Consider the following 19,582-nt stretch of genomic DNA (forward strand, 5'->3'; position numbering starts at 1 on the left):
TTTTAAAATGGCAAATCTATTTGTCTATTGTAAATTTGCCTTCAGCTTTTGCTTCAACAATAGGGGAGTCCAATGCAAGCCATGAAAGTTCAAATGAGAATGTTCATTGGATCGGCTATAGGTGTAGCTGACTTGTACGTGTGCGATATCAAGTTCTCCTCATTACGTGTGCATTTTCTTTTGCGTTGAAATCAACAGAATAATGGGCGAACCAAAAAGGTAAGACATTTTAACAAAAAAAAAACTCTTTAATAAAATAATATTTGTAATGATATAATTTTAATACTTCAATGTTCAAACATAAAGTATACAAATAAATTGTATCCATGCTTCCAATTTTACGTTGTCATCATGTCGACGCAACGCGTCTTTTTATAGATTCTTATGAAAATAAATGATATCTATTAAATTTTCTTCTATAAAAATTAATCATTCAGTATAAACTGCAATTTTTCTTATGGCAACAACCTGTAATGACAAAAATCGCGCTTATCATTTTTGTGTGCCGACTGTTCATGGCCGAATACTATACCGAACATGACAAAGGAATTTTGCTGATACTGATATTTATTTCTTACTATGATATTTTTTGATCTTATAAAGAATTCTTAGTAAAAATAAAAGCTATATAATTTTACTTCTATTTAGTTTCAAGAGATAAGTATAACACAAAACTACGTAAACATCATATGTTCAGTTTTAAAAACTAAATACATTAATTTTTTAATTACATTTTATATGATTATCATATACGATCTTATTCACACTATAAATGAAAAATTTTACAAATTATTTTTTATATGTTTAACGAATATCTTGTATATGTAAAATGTCTATTATTTATTCTATGTATAAAAACAAAAGTTTGAAGACGCCTATATTTTCTATCAAAAATTAAAATTAAGGGAAAAACATGTTAAATTATTATTATTAAATTTTATAGAGTACAAAAGTATTTTTGAAGTATAACAATATTAATCATAATGCATATATATTTATATATTTATGATAAAAATACATAGTTTAATGTAAATAGATTATAATATCGAAATTAATTTCTTAATTATTCATATATAATGATAATTCATTAAATATGTAATATATAAATATATATATATCATATATATTATATGTTATCATAAAATAGTAATAAATAAAATATATATCATAAGGAAACATATTATGTGTTAAGAAAGTTATGCTTGTTAGTAACAAAAATAAATGAAACATTAAGATTATTATGTTTATAGTACAACTTAAGTGGTTATGTAGGCATTATATAAATGACACAAAGACATTAACTTTAATAGATTAAATTGGTAGATAAAAACTAAAATAGTTTAGTCATAAATTAAAATTATTTTTTATTTATCAGCATTATATATATTTTATTTAATGATTCATATCTCTTTGTTGAAATTAATCAAATGCCTTGTGTTATAACAGTGAAGATTTGGCGACAGCAATTCTTCGAAAGAAGGACAAACCAAATAGATTATTAGTGGATGAAGCTATTGCAGATGACAATTCTGTAGTAGCTCTTTCTCAAGCAAAAATGGATGAATTGCAACTTTTCCGAGGAGATACAGTATTGTTGAAAGGAAAAAGACGCAAAGAAACTGTGTGCATTGTTCTTTCTGACGATACATGCCCTGATGAAAAAATTCGCATGAACCGTGTTATAAGAAATAATTTGCGTGTACGTTTAAGTGATGTTGTTTCTGTACAAGCATGTCCAGAAGTTAAATATGGAAAACGCATTCACGTACTACCAATGGATGATACAGTAACTGGTCTTACAGGGTAATCAATAGCTTTTTTACAAAAATGAAAAATATATTTTTCATATTTTAATTTTAATTTTAACTATATCATATTTTTAAATAATGAGTTAATTTTAAATGACATGTAATTTTGATATTCAAAATTATTTTATTATTTACTCGTTATTATTGTCTTTTTGTTTTACATATATAAAGATACAAAATGTACCTAATGTAATAATTGCTCTAGTCAAAATAACATTAGGTATATTTTACATCTTTCCAACTAATATTTAAGATACATAAAATAATTACATATAAAGTAACAAATGAAATGAAATCAATACTTTTTTTAGTTTAACCTGAAAGCAGAGGTGCATATATTCTAGTATTTTGGCATTGCATGCTAATCGAAACAATAAATTTTATAAATCGAAGTAAAATTATATTAAAGTTAGGCAAAATATGGCTCCTTACTTTCACTTATTTTCCTCAATTAATTTAAAAAATTAGTTTTTAATATAGTTAAAAATTTAATATTATGATAAAAAGTATATATTTAATATATATTTATTACAACAGATATGTTTGAAAATATGTGATATAAAAAATATAATATAATGTTCAGTTTATAGAAGGTACACCATTACAATATGCAATATTAAGATAGTTGTCTATACCAATATATAATGTAATCATATCATTACCAACCTTTTATATATTTATGCTTTCAGTTCATTAAATACTTCATATTTAATACTTATTATGTTAATATTTTTTGTCAAAAATGTATTGTTATTTTAAATTCATATAAATCAAGTATAACACAGAACACATAACAAAGGTGGTTGATACATTTAGGTAATTCCCTTACACAATAACAACTTTAAAACTGGGAGCATTTGTGAATAAAGTAAAATGATTTTAATTAATACAAAATGATATTAATTATATATGTATGCAAACACCCTGTTTTAATGTATAATGTAAATATCAATACAAATTACCTTATGTTCTAAAGACCATATGTATATTTTTATATATATATATATATATATATATATATATATATATATATATATATATATATATACTTATATATGTACTTGAAGGGGTTAAAAAATATATTTATATTTAGACTTTCTAATAGATGTGTAAATAGAGTGTAATGTGTTCTGTGTACATAAAAAAGTAAAAAGGAAATTCACATTATTGGTAATTTAATATTATATTTTAATTAATCATTACTTCTTTTTAGATATACATAAAGTTTAATTATAAAGTAACTTACTTTTTTGTTATAGAAACTTATTTGAAGTATATTTAAAACCATACTTCTTAGAAGCTTATCGTCCTGTTCATAAAGATGATAATTTTATTGTACGTGGTGGTATGCGTGTTGTAGAATTTAAAGTAGTAGAAACAGATCCTGGGCCATTTTGTATTGTAGCTCCTGATACAATTATTCATTGTGAAGGTGATGCTATTAAGAGGGAGGTCAGTTCAGTATAATCTTTCAACAAGTATTTATTTCTTTATATCGTAATATAAATATGTAAAAACATTGTAGGAGGAAGAAGAGGCTTTAAATGCTGTAGGTTACGATGATATTGGTGGTGTTCGCAAACAATTAGCTCAAATTAAAGAAATGGTAGAATTACCTTTAAGGCATCCATCTTTGTTTAAAGTTATTGGCGTTAAACCACCTCGTGGTATTCTTTTATATGGCCCGCCAGGCACAGGAAAGACCCTTATTGCTCGAGCTGTTGCAAATGAAACAGGAGCATTTTTCTTTCTTATCAATGGTATGTTAGTCTTTAAATATAGTATAATATTTTTTTATTTTAGAATGTTACTCAATTTGATATATTGAAAGGTCCTGAGATTATGAGTAAACTTGCGGGAGAGTCAGAAAGTAATTTAAGAAAAGCATTTGAAGAGGCTGAAAAAAATTCACCAGCTATAATTTTCATTGATGAACTTGATGCCATTGCTCCAAAAAGGGAAAAGGTTTTTATTATTCATCTTATTTTATACACTTACAAATTGAATGTATGATTTATATGTTCTTTTCCATCTAGACTCATGGAGAAGTAGAAAGACGTATAGTGTCTCAGTTGTTGACTTTAATGGATGGCATGAAACAAAGTTCCCATGTTATTGTAATGGCTGCTACTAATCGACCTAACAGTATTGATCCTGCATTGCGGCGTTTTGGTCGTTTTGATAAAGAAATTGATATTGGAATTCCTGATGCTACTGGTCGTTTAGAAATTTTACGAATTCATACGAAAAACATGAAACTTGCAGATGATGTTGAATTAGAAGAGGTTTGTATAATTAAGTTTGAAGTTATTAAATTGTTTATTTTAATAGTATTTACTGAATTAATGCAATCGTTTAGATTGCAGCGGAAACACATGGGCATGTAGGAGCTGATTTGGCTTCATTATGCTCTGAGGCAGCATTACAACAAATCCGTGAGAAAATGGATCTCATTGACTTGGAAGAAGAACATATAGATGCTGAAGTTTTATCTTCCCTTGCCGTTACTATGGATAATTTCAAGGTAATTACCTCATGCATGAAACTTTTTCGATCCAATCAGTATATGATTGACTATACGTATATCAGTATGTTTACTATGAATTTACTCTGAAATTTACTATAAATCTTCTTATTTTCTATGTATTATTATTAGTTTTATTTATAACCATAAGGATATGCAAAAGGGATCTTGCTGAACTATTTCTCCAATCATATGTTTTCTCCAGACTTCCTGTTATTGCTACATAGTTATCAGTAAATTGTAGATATTTATGCACATTTATATTTTCATAGACGTAATTTAAAAAATTGAACCTAAATAGAAGATTGTTTTATCTACTAAATATTGTGCAAAATATTATACTTTAGATATTTTATTTATTTTTGCACATTATACAAGATATGTGCATTTTTACATTTTTAAATTTCCCATAAATGTATAAAGATCTGCAGTTTAGTCGTTAGTTTTGAAAAATTCTTCTGTTTATTTGATCTTAACAATAAAGCTATCCAAATTCGTTTTCTTATTTCAATGATTAGTTTAGTCTTAGCAACTATAATATTGTTAAGTTTTCGAAAATTAATTTGAAATTAATAGTGATATTCAAATAGTGACGACTGCACTGTAATGACATTGAAATTGAAAGACATTCATAAATACTGTAAATATTGTCGTATCTGAGAAATTAAATTAAATTTATAAACGTATTGTACAATATAAACAATGTTATAATTTACAATATTATAAATAATTTTATATTTTTACTTTAGTATGCTATGACTAAGAGTAGTCCAAGTGCTTTGCGAGAAACTATTGTAGAAGTTCCAACTGTGACATGGGATGATATTGGAGGTTTACAAAATGTTAAAATGGAATTACAGGAGTTGGTACAGGTAAGAAAATTGCTAAGTAAACTACTATAAATAATAAACTAGACTAAATACTAAATAAATATTATAGCTATACAATAAAATTATGAGATTAAAGTATGTTTCCTTTGTTATCTAGTATCCAGTTGAACATCCAGATAAATTCTTAAAATTTGGTATGCAACCATCCAGAGGTGTATTATTTTATGGACCCCCTGGTTGTGGTAAAACATTACTGGCTAAAGCAATAGCTAATGAATGTCAAGCAAATTTTATTTCTGTAAAGGGTCCAGAATTATTAACAATGTGGTTTGGTGAATCTGAGGCGAATGTCAGAGATGTTTTTGATAAAGTAAGTAATTTAAATTCAAAAACATAAAACACAATTATTTTATTTATTATAATCATATTTATAGGCAAGAGCCGCAGCTCCTTGTGTATTATTCTTTGATGAACTCGATTCTATCGCCAAATCTCGTGGTGGTACACTGGGGGATGCTGGTGGAGCAGCAGACCGCGTGATAAATCAAATTTTGACAGAAATGGATGGTATGGGCGCAAAGAAAAATGTATTTATCATAGGAGCTACTAATCGTCCTGATATTATTGATCCCGCTATTCTACGACCTGGCAGATTAGATCAGCTGATTTATATACCATTACCAGATGAAAAGTCTCGAGAAGCGATTTTTAGAGCTAACCTTCGAAAATCACCTGTAGCGAAGGTAGAGAAAATTAAATACATTTGTATCTCTAGTAATATTCTACATTTTGCTTCAATGCGTCCTAGTTGCCTAATCATATCATTAATATTTGTGTTATAGGATGTAGATTTGAGCTACATAGCTAAAGTAACACATGGTTTTTCGGGTGCTGATATAACAGAAATTTGTCAGCGTGCATGCAAACTTGCTATTAGACAAAGCATTGAAACTGAGATTCGAAGAGAAAAAGAACGTGCTAGTAATCCATCAGCATCTATGGACGTGAGTATCTAAATGTTTTAATGTTACATATATAATTTATATTATTATATTATATATTATTACACATTTTAATCAGTTTCATACTTGTTATTGATAATTTTATATATGATATTATAGATGGATGAAGATGATCCTGTACCAGAGATAACTAGAGCTCATTTTGAAGAAGCAATGAGATTTGCACGACGTTCTGTATCTGATAACGATATTAGAAAATATGAAATGTTTGCGCAGACGCTTCAACAGTCTCGTGGATTTGGAAGTAACTTTAGGTAAAATACATAAATCGTTCAAATATTTTTTAAATTAATGTATGAAAACAATGGCAAAGCGTATGCCTGTAATTACATATTCTATCTAATATGTTAGATTGTATTTGCTCTAAAGTAAATTTTAAATCTTTGTAGATTTCCGCAAAGCGGAGCAAGCGGTACTCAAGATACAACACAGGGTGATCAAACCTTCCAAGATGATGGAGATGATGATCTTTACAGCTAAGTCTTCATGTCTGTGTACCTCATTACAGTGAGCATGCGACAAAAGGGCCTGTCTATTCTGCAGGAAATACTTTGTGTTTATAAACACAAATTTTACAGAAAAGTAATTCTAAGAAATTGATAATACAAAAATACATGAATCTAATTCAATACCAATTATTCTGTGTTAGTATATGCAATTTTACGTATGTAATTAGGGTAAATTTTAATTAAGCTAAACTAACGATATAAGTGTAATAAAAGAACATTTTTTTATATTCAAATTACACAAGAAAAAATATAAAATTGCGAAAATTATATTGTACTACTAAGATAATATAAATTTAATTTCATTTTATATGTATAGATATATACATATTATATATAGAAATGTAATTCGTTGATTATTACTTTATACGTATATAAACTACCCTAATCTCATACGTTATTTTGTATATATATTGCATAGAAATATACGAATTTTCCGTTGTTCATAAGTTTTTCTATGTAATTTTATATTTGGGTTATTCACATAAAAACATAATTCTGATTCTATAACAGTGTTATATATTTTTTCAACTTGACTTAGAGATAGACTCTTTTGCTACGTTGTCGCTGTATTTAACTACATTTCATTGTTCACACTCTGAGATTACAGTAATGTGAGAGTTTAAGCAATGTCAGTGAAATTGTTGGAACTGGTGATGTGTATTGGTGAATTTACAGTCTGCTTGTAGTAGTAAATTTATTTACAAATTACCAAAGAATCTCTTAAAACCTTTCATTTTAGAATAAAGTGTTAACTTCATTATTCATATATTCATATATATATATATATTCATTCATTTTTATCATAGTTCTCATAACTTTATAAAAGTTGAAGTTCTTTAATTAAGCAATTAAAATTTTCTGATATACATTACTTACCTTTACATTACGTATTTGCAAGTATATTATTTATTTTTACATATATAATTCTGAAACTATTGATAGTTCCAATTATTTATTATTTATTTATGCAGCACTTACAAATTTTATCACAAGTTATTACAAAATGCTACATTTTAAACTCTAATTAACTTAAATTTGTGGGTACACATTTTTATGAATATTTATTAAAATATTTGTATGCACATTGAAAAGAAGAAAAAGCAAAAATTAAACCACTTTTTAAATAGTATATTATTATATCTTGCATTACATTAGATATTTGCAAGTTAGATTAATTCACGCTTTACATACTTTTTTATTTCATTTAACATTTTTTATTTTCATTCTCTAAAAGTATATCTATATATTATTGTTATAAAATTTCCCAACCTCTTAATATTTCTAATGGAATCATTACATCTTTACAAAGCATTAAAGTTGCATTAAATATATTATGTAAAATGAATAAAGAATATTATAATAGAATAATAGTTTATTGTATAAAAGTTTATTATTATGTTCAATAATATAATTGTTTTATAACGCACAAAATTTAGGAAGATTGAATGTTTTCATAATTAAAAGCAATGCATCATTATAATTACATATATTCGTAAGAAGTTTTATATGCAATGTCAGTACTTAAAAATTTATTATATATGCGTATGTACACTTGTTTTTAACATTACTTATTTTTATAAAAGTTAAATTATTTACTAAACAAGACATTACGTTCATACAAAAGCACCGAAAGACATTATGGGTCTACAGTATTTGAAGTAATAATTACATAGATCATAGATCATATTTTTTAAAATAATATTACTGTTTTAAATAACGATGTTGTCTGCGTCCTTAAATTAAAGCATATATTATAAAATGAGAACAAAATTTTATTGCTTATGTATTTTCAAAATTATAAACAAACATGTAAAGTCATAGAAACAGTATATAATATTATTTTAGACTTGAAATGTGAATGTATCAAACGAATTAAAACAGTTCATACTGAAAATAAATGAAATAACAAGGATAACAGACAACACAAGATCTGTATCATATAAAAATTTTTAATTACAAATATGTAAATATAACATCCTGAATTTTGCTTTATTCTATTATTTTAAACATTTAAAAGTAAAGACAAATATCAAGTTTAGAATAAATATAAAGAGAGCAAGCAAAGTGCGGAAATATATAAGTGGAATTGATAATATAACAAAAAAAACGTCATAAAACTAACACAATATAGGAAAACTACTTGGAATTTATAATATACCTTCAGAAATGCCACAATCTTTCATTTTGCATAATACATATAAGGTTATAATAAATTTAAAAATTGATTGATACTATATATAGAAAAATTACAAACCACATAATCAATATTTAAACAAACTGATAAAATATTTTCAATTAGATATTTTACTTTAAGAAAAACATGAAAAATAATGGAATCCATTCAATTTTTTGATAAACGAGACTATTGAAAACATACTAAATATATAACAATTGCATTATTATACACTGAATAAAGTACGATAATTGAAAAGAAGATAAAATTTTTTCAATGTCTTGGTTTAATAAATGATATTTAATTATAATATTTCTTAAAAGATGTTTTCATACGCATTGTAAATATTTTATGTTCAAAATAATTTTAACTTGAATAAAAATTCAAATATAATGAAATTCATTTCATTTTATATATAACTGTTTATATAAATCTATTTTTCACATTCGCATTATATGAAGTATTTCATATATAAAGAAAATATGAAATATGTTATCACAAGTATTTTCAGAATATTCCATTTTTGAAAAATATTCATGGACAAGTTTGTTAAAAACATGTAAGTATTATACTTTCCCCAAAACGTCAATTTATAATATTTCTTAAAAGAATAAGAGGTTGTTTTATTAGTCACTGAACACACAGAATATGACAATATATAATTACAAAATACAGTAATTCAATAAAAATAAGTACAAAACATTCAATAAGAATATTATGTACTCAAAAAAATGGTTTTGCATGTCTAATGTATGTAGTATCTTGTTATAAACATTGTTTTAATAATTCATATTAAAAATACTTAAATGTCTACGTTGTTTCACATAATTTTATGTTAAACACTTTTGCTAAATATTTTCAAGCATATTACACCTTGAATTTTTTCAATGTATTTTCTTTTAAGCATTGCAGTAACCATCATTAAATTACTAAACTTTCTAAAATCAACTGCATGCTCTTTGATGATAATAAGATTCTAATATAAAATACTGACTTGAAAAACTGAAACTAAAAGTATCATAAGAATTCTTTCAAGTTATTAACTTTTGATACGATATGAATATCTAGGTATATGATAGCTTTAGTATTTATATAACTTATACAAATTCATCACTGTTTCTTTATAATATTTGCATTAAAAAAGAATTTGTTGCTTTCCTGAATTTGCAACATTAGCTATGATTGTAGATTCATAGTTAACCTGTATTCAGTGTTCTAATTTTAATCACTGTTAGATATAATTCATCCTCTTAATTTTTGATATGCCTCAATTATTACACTCAATCCGTCCTTTGCGTAACAGGTGGAAATTCAGCATCATCTTTCAAACGGAAGGAACCCGAAAAGCCTGGTGGACTCTCAGTTGCTGCTATCATCTCGTGATACTTTTCTGACTCTATAAAAATCCATTTATTTATTTCGATCATAAATATTCAAATTAACAACCATTTTAAGCGGATGTAACGATAAAGATGTATGAAATTGGAATTCAATGATACATGACATATTTTTCATATCAGATTTCATCAAAAAATTTTCAATATTTATCAACAGAAAACTAAATATAACGGAAAAATATTTCAATTATCATTGTTTTTATTATTTTTTTGAAATGTGGTTGCAACATTTGTTAATGAATGTTAATAATTAAAAGACTCATTAACATTAATTTACAAGAAATATCTTCCACAATAAATCAGAGAAATTTATCTGTTCTTCAAAATTATTAATATTTTACTTATTTATATTATTTCCTAATATTGTGATACAAATATAATTAGAAATGTAATTAATAATTTTATTTCTAATAAAACAAAATTTAACTTATATATGCATATACACATTTCATTCATTGAAATATAGTTTATATCAGGATGCCTCACCTAACTCCACCTTAATTATTTTCTTATTTGTCACCCAACAAAAAAATGTTTCAACAGAAAATTATTGTATTTTAGAAGAGAAATTAGGCTATGAGCGTGAAAATCATCTGCAAATCACATCTTCTGAGATTTTACTAATAATGTTTTTGTTTACGAAAGAACTTGTTTTTTGTTTACCATTAAAAAGATGAGATCAAAATGTACCCAAGCATATCCCATACTATGACCTTCAAATGACCCGAAGATTTCCTACTTAAATAATTGAGGTGAAAGCTCATGGATAATGAATTACAGAAGCAAAATATAAGCATTTTAGTCGTATTATTTATTCTTTTTTCAAACTCAATATATTTATTTAGATGTAGAACTAATGCAGACCCAACTCTTTTTACTGTATCCAGAGATATGCTTACACATATGATGTTGGAAATACGCACTTTCACCTCAGAAACCTGAACATTACTATATACAATATCATTAATCATGTGCTTTAGCACATTAAAATAATAAAGAATGCGATTAAACTGTTCATTTTGTTTCTGTAATTCATTTGAGCTTCCACCTCAATTATCTACTTAGAAAATTTTCTGCCCAGGTTATTTCAAGATCATGATATGTGACGCATTTTAATCTCAACTTTTTAATAATAAACAAAAAAATAAGCCATTCCGTTTAAAAAAGAAAAACGTTACTATTAGTAAAATATGACTTGAGATGATTTTCACTCTCAGAGCTTAATTTCCATTCTAGAATACAATAATGTTCCTTTCCAAACATTTATTTGTTTCATAACAAATAAGAAAGTAATTAAGGATGGCAGAGTTGAGTGGGACACCTTGTATATTTTAAAAATAATATACGTTCATACATTTAAAATATCTTAATGCGTATTTTACTTTCTTATAATATAAAGTAATTACTTGCAAATTTATTTTTTCTTGGTTATTAATTTCGAATGTTTAAATATCTTGACTATATTATTATGATTCAAAGTATTTTAATAATCAAGAGAAGTTCATTATCGAATTAAATTATAATAGCAAACATGAAATTCGGATATGCAGATTTTTATTTTGTTTTAGTTACAGAAAAATAAAATTTAGTATTCTACACATACCCAAGTGCATATTAATTATTGCTTGTAAGTAGTTGCTCTTTAATAGCGTAATATTGTGTTTATTGTTATAAGTATATTTAAACTATGATTATTAAATTTTAGTAAATATACATTTAAAATATGTAGCACCCAAACCATCTAAGAATTACTCAATGTTACTCTCATTCTTTTCCTCACTGCATATACAAAAAAATATGTAGGATAAAGTATTAATTATAGCAGAAAAACCACAGTAAAAGAATTTTTAAGTAGAATGTATATGGAGAATGAGAGTGAAAAAAAGCGAGGGACAGAATAGAGAATATACCAGTACCTGACATGGAGTCTGGCGAGCGGCCGCGCAACACACCCGCGTAGCTATTTATGCAGGCTTCAGTGGATAATAAAAAGAAAAAAATTACATCAAGTAAAGTCAATTGTTGGGGCCCCCCTTTAGCCCCTAAAGAAGTTACTTATTTACTTAAGAGGGGTTAGAAGCAAGGAAAGAGAAAATATAAAGTAAATAATAAAAAATGATAAATAGTGTCAGCACAAGAGATTAGATAAGTAGTATTTATAATAAATAATAAAACAAAAGAATAATTTAATTTTATTACGCAATTAAGAACATCATTTTTCCTAAAAGCATTGTATGAGTATCTTATTTAAAAGGAGTTAGGACATATTGTTCTCAATATTTCTAAAATTGTAATTAATCATTTGATAGATATATTTCTTAATAATATTTTAACGATTATAATATGTCATAATTCAAATTACCTAAAACAACATCCTAGAACTAATTAAATTACATACAGTAAGGAAGCATAATTAAACTAATAACAATTGTAATTGCTTAAATCTTAATTGTTAAAATTGTATTTTTTAATGTTTCAAACTTTTGTCCTATATACATCTATAAATAAATAACATGAATTGAAAAGCTCAGTTTTACATTGAGCAATATATAATTAATTTTGTATATACAAAAGTTAGCGTAATCTCATTTCACTATGATAACTTAATATATTACTTTTATTAATAATGAAAACTTAAAATTTTATTTGCAAACAAAGCATTATAAAAATACATTTGTCTCCATAGCAAGACAATCTAAAATTTTAAGACACTAAACAATTATTCAATTGTATATGTGAATCATATATTTTTATTATATCACTTTTTTAACTTGAAAATTAAGAATATCTTTGATTTTGTGCATCTCTGATATGTATGTACATATATATATATGGCAACATTCAAACAACAAAGCTTATTAATTAAACATTTACAAATATTACCTCCAAAAACATATTATGTAAACATAATGTAATTTATATTATGTAAATTCCAATCATCCAGATTAATATAAACAGAAAGATGAATAATTTGTTAATATTTAACATTTGTTACTGCTTTTAGTATTCTCTAGGAAACAATACAAAATTTAATAATATCGTAAATTTGTAAAAAAAAGAAAGTTATTTAACAAAGCTAATTCATATATTTTATCATTATTTTTAAATTTATGTAGTAAAACTTAATAATTATAGAACTGAATGATTAATTTAAAAGTATATGTATATATGTACTATATACAGACTCTTTCCACATTATCAAAAATATTATGCTCTTACAAATTTAAAAGCATATTATTCAATACAAAACTGAGTTTTCATACATTTATTTTATCATTCAATAAAATGAAAAATTTGAAATAATTAAAATTATTCCTTTGTAGTATACTAATCAAAATGGTATTAATTTCTCTATTCAATTATATATTTTGTAATTTTATGTTAAATAATAATTGTTTATAAACAATTCTGTTATTAATTTAGTTATGCTCTTTATTGTATTTATTTTGAAAAAGAATGTATTTATGTACATTAAACACTTATTTATTTTTCATTTGTATCTGATGTAAAAATAACATTAATAAAATATGTATTACCAATTCTATGATAATTATAATTACTTTACAAATTTATATTAATATGTACCCCATGCATAGATATACACACTATGCATATCTATTATTAAGAACATTAATCTTTATGTATGTATTTTAGTAAATTACGTTAAGTAATAATAAATGTTATTAAAATATAATCTCCATTAATAACTCATTAAAGTATTATAAAATGAATTTCTTCATAATTTCTCCATAATGATTGTGAATCATATTGTATTGTTCATTAATCTTAATATTTAAAAAAATAAAATTTGTCATGATTCTGAATATAAAAAAATATTTATCATGTTTTACAATATTCATTTATATACATTTCTGCATATACAAAAATATAATTTGATTTTAATATGTTATATCCAATGTAGTATTTAATTTGTAAAAGTGGAACTAAATACTGAATATTTTTTTTTGTATATGGTAAAATTATTTCAACTTCTTACATTCTGTATAATATAAAATGCTACAATATGTCAAAATCTATATTGTCAAAAATAAATATAATATTCACTTCTTTAAATATACAGTTTCTTTAATAAACTTCAGTTATATTAATTACAACATAAATATAGCTAAGAACCACATTGTGTACAAATAAATGCACATATGCATTAACAAAATATGATATACAATTATAATTTGTGCATGTAAATACTGCCTCTACAGCAATTATAATGTATCCATACATGTACGTTTGTCTTAAAAACAAAGAAGGCAAGCCAAACTTAATCTGTAAATATTTTAAAATAAAAACTCTTAAGCATTTCTTGATTTCAAGATAAGAATTCATCAGTATTTAAATCGAATATTAAAGTTCAATGAATCTTATAATATTATAGTATAGTCATGTTAATGTGTCAGTTTCATATGAATGATATATCTTTATCGTCAACACGCTCGATCGTAAAACCTACATTATTTTTAATATGTTTAAATACTTATGATATTGCCATACCTGTATTTTGTACTATTCGTGCAGTATTAGTTCCTGAAGGAGGTTCTGTAGATCCTGCTGTAGACGCACTAGCACAATCCGCTTCGTCTCGTTTACCGTCTAGTCTATAAATGTAATTTATTATTCATATCTCATTATTTACATGACTAGAAAATTTAAATGATATTTTATGATATAATAATAATAATATTTTATTGTACATTGTAATGTAATAACTTTATGTCTATTACAATAAGGTTTTTTAGCACAATGGATTGATTTATTTAGTATATCTTTACTTATTTTAGGAATAGTTATTCTAATCTTATAACATACATTAAATATAGATATATTTTATGCTATAAAAGAATTTTAAATAATTAATTTAAAATAATTTATAGAAATTTAATTTTCATGTAAATACACTCAATTGTTTAAAAAAAGTATATATTTTGTTAAACTCAGGAAAAGTTTGAAAGATCTGGGAGTAGATGTAAGAAAAATTTAAGTTATTAGAGAAAATTATCATATATAAGACAATGATTTTTAAGGAAATACTAGAAAAAATTGTAACTACTAGATAGATGGTAAATTAGAAAAATTTGTGCGTATTTTCAATAGTTAAAAAATAATAGCATGCATATATTTAAGTCAGACAGATTATAGAATACAAGCAATGCAATTGCACTGCATGATACACAAGAAGTTATGTACAATACAAAATAATTAAATATCAAAATTATTGATGAGATATGAATTAAATTAGAAATATTGTATTGTAAGAGTACAAACCTATGTTGTTTAAGCAATGTACAATCTCCGCCTTCTGTTGAGTCCAAATTATAAACATACAAATAACCCTCAGCACTAGCCACCAACAACCTAAGTACTTTATGTACGCTGTATAATAAAATACATTTTAGAAAAAGTATATATGTTTACATACGTAATTTATTAATTAAACTTACACTGTGATGGCACAAACATTTTTTAATCCTTGAAATGGCAAATGGACGCTAGCAAAGGCACGTCCTTGATTGAAAACATCAGTTACTTGTGAAGGTAAATAATTAGCTGATGCAGATACAGCCTTTGTTAAGTATCCCATCCAAGTTTGTGATTCTTCTGTTGTTTGTCGCAATCTGATAATAGTAAAAGAAAATTTGAATCGTTAAAATGAAAATTTGATGGTAGCATTAAGTTAAATAATGACAAATTACATACGTTTCCTTCGGTTCTTCCAACTTGAAAATATGCACTGTTTCTGTATTACTTGAACAACAAAGAAACATAGAGTCCACACTAAAAGCAAGACTGCTTATAGATACGCATCGCTTAACTCCACGACGAAACTCAAACAGTTTTGTACCATCATGAACCTTCAGAGATATAAAGAACCTTCAGCAATGCATCTAAATTTAGGAACTGATCAAATAATTAATGCCATATGAATAATTAAACTTACATGGAAAACTCTAATTACAGTACCCTTTTCGGAAGCAGTAGCTACTTTGGTACCATTAGGGCTAAATGCAAGTGCTGCCAATGGACTGTCATGTGCAGGAATCATAGTTTTAGCTTGCTAAAAATAAAAAGTACATTTAAATGTGTAATCCCCATCTTTGTTAAGATCTTTATAATACTTACAAGATTAATTGCATCAAATATTTGAACTTCACCAATTGTGTTTGAACCTGGATAAGCTAAATAGCAATTATCACTATTTATTGATAGTGTACACAGACCTGCTAAATTAGGTGGAGTATCACGAATTGTGTGTAACACTTTCATGTCTCTTATGTTATGAATATATAATGATTCTTCCAGACATACCACTAATCTCTGTAAATTTATATTACTTTAAAATTCCTATATATTTAACAAGATTATGATAATATGATGTATATCGTTTTATTAACAGAAACTTGTTTATAGAAATATTTGATACATCTGATCTATCTATAACTAATATTATTTAGGAGAAGTCTCATTTAAATCAGTTGTTTCAAGAATGTTCATGTTTCTTATGTTCAAGTCTCCTTCATATTAAATAAAAAAAAGATTAAAACTAATTTCTACAAAAATAGTTTAATAAATGTTATTTCATAGCTTTATATATTTATAGCTTTGAGATAATACACAAACTTAATTTCATCCACAAAATATTTATTTCAATGAAAAGAACTAAAATTAAAATATAAAATAAACTAGTTTCTATTATCATACTATCATACATTTACAACTGCTATTATAATATGATGAAACTTACTGCCCTATTCAATTTCACAGCCAAAATAGTATTAGAATAACTATAATGGCAAATTTCAGTGCCCTTCCTGAAGTGACAAACTTTGAGTTTACGAGGCGATCTTAAACTAACTACCGCCACAAGACTGCTGCTGAATAGTCGTTCAACAATGTATATGTCTTCGGTATCTGTAGTTTACATAATGATACATAATTGAAAAGATGATCTAGTAAAGAGATATGGTAAAAGATACTAAAGATAACAGAATATACATTAAAAAAATATAATTTCTAAATTAAAGGCTTCTAAAAATATAAAATACTTGTCTATGCATGTATATATGACTAATATATACAAACAATTTCAATGTTTATTTTTAAATATATAAAAATTTGTTACCATTTTCATATATTTTCTCAAGATGGTCAACAGAGCTTAAAGAAAAAAGTTTGTAGCCTGCCTTTGATCCTACTGCCAAAGATCTGAAATGAATTTTATATAGAATGACTATTATCAATAAGATTACAGGGCTTTGAAACATTAACAAGTTTTTAAATTACATTACATTGCATTAGCAATTAGTAATAGTTAGTATAGTAATAGTTATTGCAAATATACTGATATTGTAAAATATAAAGTATTATATATTAATAACGGATTAATTAATAAGGAAATAATTCTTCTTTCTTCAAGGCAGCTTGAAACAATGATGACAAATTAAAAGTGGCAGAGAAACCAAGATAATAACATGATAATGATAAAAGGCATTAGGTATATAAAAATTTTTATGATCATAATCATTTTATAACAGTGATATGTAAGGTAATCGATATGAATGACTACTACATCAATAATACGCATCAATAATAAGTAAACGAAGATGAATAACGCAGACGAATAGAAACACTATAAGAAATCCAGATATGTACGCGTCAGTAGGTATACACAAAGTACAGAATGTTTTATGTAATTGATGAAACAAAGATATATTAATACACAGGATATATACTTAATTTTGTTTTTAAAGAAACAAATTTCACTTCGTAACGAAGTAACAATAAGGTTAGGGAACAAAGGACGACGTCCTCACTTCACAACCGAGGGTGCGACACTTACGTGCAATCCTGATTGAAGTTAACAAAGAAAACACGACTTTGAGGATCAGTAGTCTGATTTGCGAGGTTCATTAGTCCTGATATACTGTATTTTAATCCTTGTGTCAATACATCCACGTTATGCACGAGATTTTGCATAAATCGCACGGACGATCCGCGTAAGAACACTTTATCCACTTCTTTCTTAATTTCTTTTTATATCCTTTTCTCTCTTTATTTTTATTGCCTCTCTTTATCTGTTTCTCTTTTTCCTTGTACGTATGCTCATACAAATACACGCACGCGCACGCTTCTACAAGATTTGTGAACAGATGTCGAACTCGGTGTCGACGATTCCTACAAGTGACTATGTATACAACGCAGTGTACAGATTCATACTACCAATGTTTCATATATCGAACAGCTGACAATCTCTACTAAGCTGACTAACTGGCGGAACGACGAAACTGAAACATCAAATTTTATTTAATACATTTTATTGTCATGACAACTAATACGAATAATTAAACACTGTTATAATACTTTTTCTGTCGTTCTTTATTATAAACTTTATTTTGTAATTATTATATTAATGAAATCATTTCTTATATCTCGACAAACCAATAAATATGTTAATAAGGGAAACATATTGTACTTATATCTATACCTCCATTCCTTTATTAACAGTTATTTATGAATTATATTTAATTATAACATGCTATTAAAATACAAAATTAAATAAATATTAATACATATATACACACACATATATATATATATGTATAATTTGTATTTCAGTGTTAACATAAATTACACATGCGCATGCGCGCGCGCGCGCGTTTGGTATGATAAATTAAAGGACTTATAATATAAAAATATCCAAAAAAATGAAAAATAAAATGTTTAGGACAAAGGTTCTATTATTATATTAACAAATTGTTTATATGATTTCGGATAATTTTTAATAATCTAAAAAGCGTTCAAGTATTTTTTCCAATTATATTGTCCCCAAAAAAAATATCATTAGTAAAAAATGCTAGGCTTCAATAAGAAATTTACATTAGAGTATACTTATTACATTTTCACATGGATTATATGTATGTATTTACATTTAAAGATCAGTCACTCGAGAAAAGCTAAAAAAGAATTTGCAATAGGAAATTATTTTATAAATATAAAGTACACTTAAAATTTAAACTGAAGTTAAAAACTACTTTTTGAATTCTTTCTTTCTTAAATTATGACTCTTAATACAAAACAAATATACATACTGAAAAAGAATTACTGTCTAACCATTAAATAATTATCTGTATAATTATTTAATCTCATTAAAATGATCTAGAGACTCAGTACATATCTAAGGTTCATATATATGAACCTTAATTCGAGTTAATTAAATTCCAAATGAAACTACGAAAAAAGATTATTCAAAAGGATAATTAAAAAATATCAGCTAATAATACGTATGTGCATATGTCGTTATTATATA

General features: G+C 25.4%; 2 protein-coding genes across 4 annotated transcripts; one reads left to right on the forward strand and one right to left on the reverse strand.

The window, feature by feature from the left end:
* Window positions 1-63: 63 nt before the first annotated feature.
* LOC117212694 (transitional endoplasmic reticulum ATPase TER94) lies at window positions 64-6,815 on the forward strand. Its single transcript, XM_033457672.1, has 13 exons — window positions 64-219; window positions 1,447-1,803; window positions 3,068-3,260; window positions 3,334-3,568; window positions 3,640-3,773; window positions 3,845-4,093; window positions 4,168-4,332; window positions 5,082-5,204; window positions 5,320-5,532; window positions 5,597-5,905; window positions 6,005-6,166; window positions 6,284-6,438; window positions 6,574-6,815. The coding sequence occupies exons 1-13, from the start codon at window positions 203-205 to the stop codon at window positions 6,662-6,664; spliced, it is 2,403 nt and encodes an 800-aa protein (XP_033313563.1). The 5' UTR covers window positions 64-202; the 3' UTR covers window positions 6,665-6,815.
* Window positions 6,816-9,346: 2,531 nt separating this feature from the next.
* Window positions 9,347-18,528, reverse strand: LOC117212695 (WD repeat domain phosphoinositide-interacting protein 2). 3 transcript variants are annotated; one of them, XM_033457673.1, is made up of 11 exons: window positions 18,116-18,528; window positions 17,399-17,481; window positions 17,021-17,187; window positions 16,399-16,593; window positions 16,217-16,333; window positions 15,976-16,130; window positions 15,720-15,893; window positions 15,544-15,651; window positions 14,773-14,876; window positions 12,180-12,236; window positions 9,347-10,262 (listed from the first exon to the last, which is right to left on the reverse strand). In XM_033457673.1, exons 1-11 carry the CDS (start codon window positions 18,250-18,252, stop codon window positions 10,147-10,149), a joined length of 1,413 nt encoding a protein of 470 aa, XP_033313564.1. In that variant the 5' UTR covers window positions 18,253-18,528; the 3' UTR covers window positions 9,347-10,146. The 3 variants fall into 3 exon arrangements, with proteins under 3 accessions (XP_033313564.1, XP_033313565.1, XP_033313566.1); XM_033457674.1 differs by lacking the exon at window positions 12,180-12,236 and having other exon boundaries at window positions 18,116-18,525; XM_033457675.1 differs by lacking the exons at window positions 9,347-10,262; window positions 12,180-12,236 and adding an exon at window positions 14,379-14,547 and having other exon boundaries at window positions 18,116-18,527.
* Window positions 18,529-19,582: the final 1,054 nt, after the last annotated feature.

This window comes from Bombus bifarius, unplaced genomic scaffold (assembly GCF_011952205.1).
Source record: "Bombus bifarius isolate JDL3187 unplaced genomic scaffold, Bbif_JDL3187 scf7180000008358, whole genome shotgun sequence".
Lineage (NCBI taxonomy): Eukaryota > Metazoa > Arthropoda > Insecta > Hymenoptera > Apidae > Bombus > Bombus bifarius.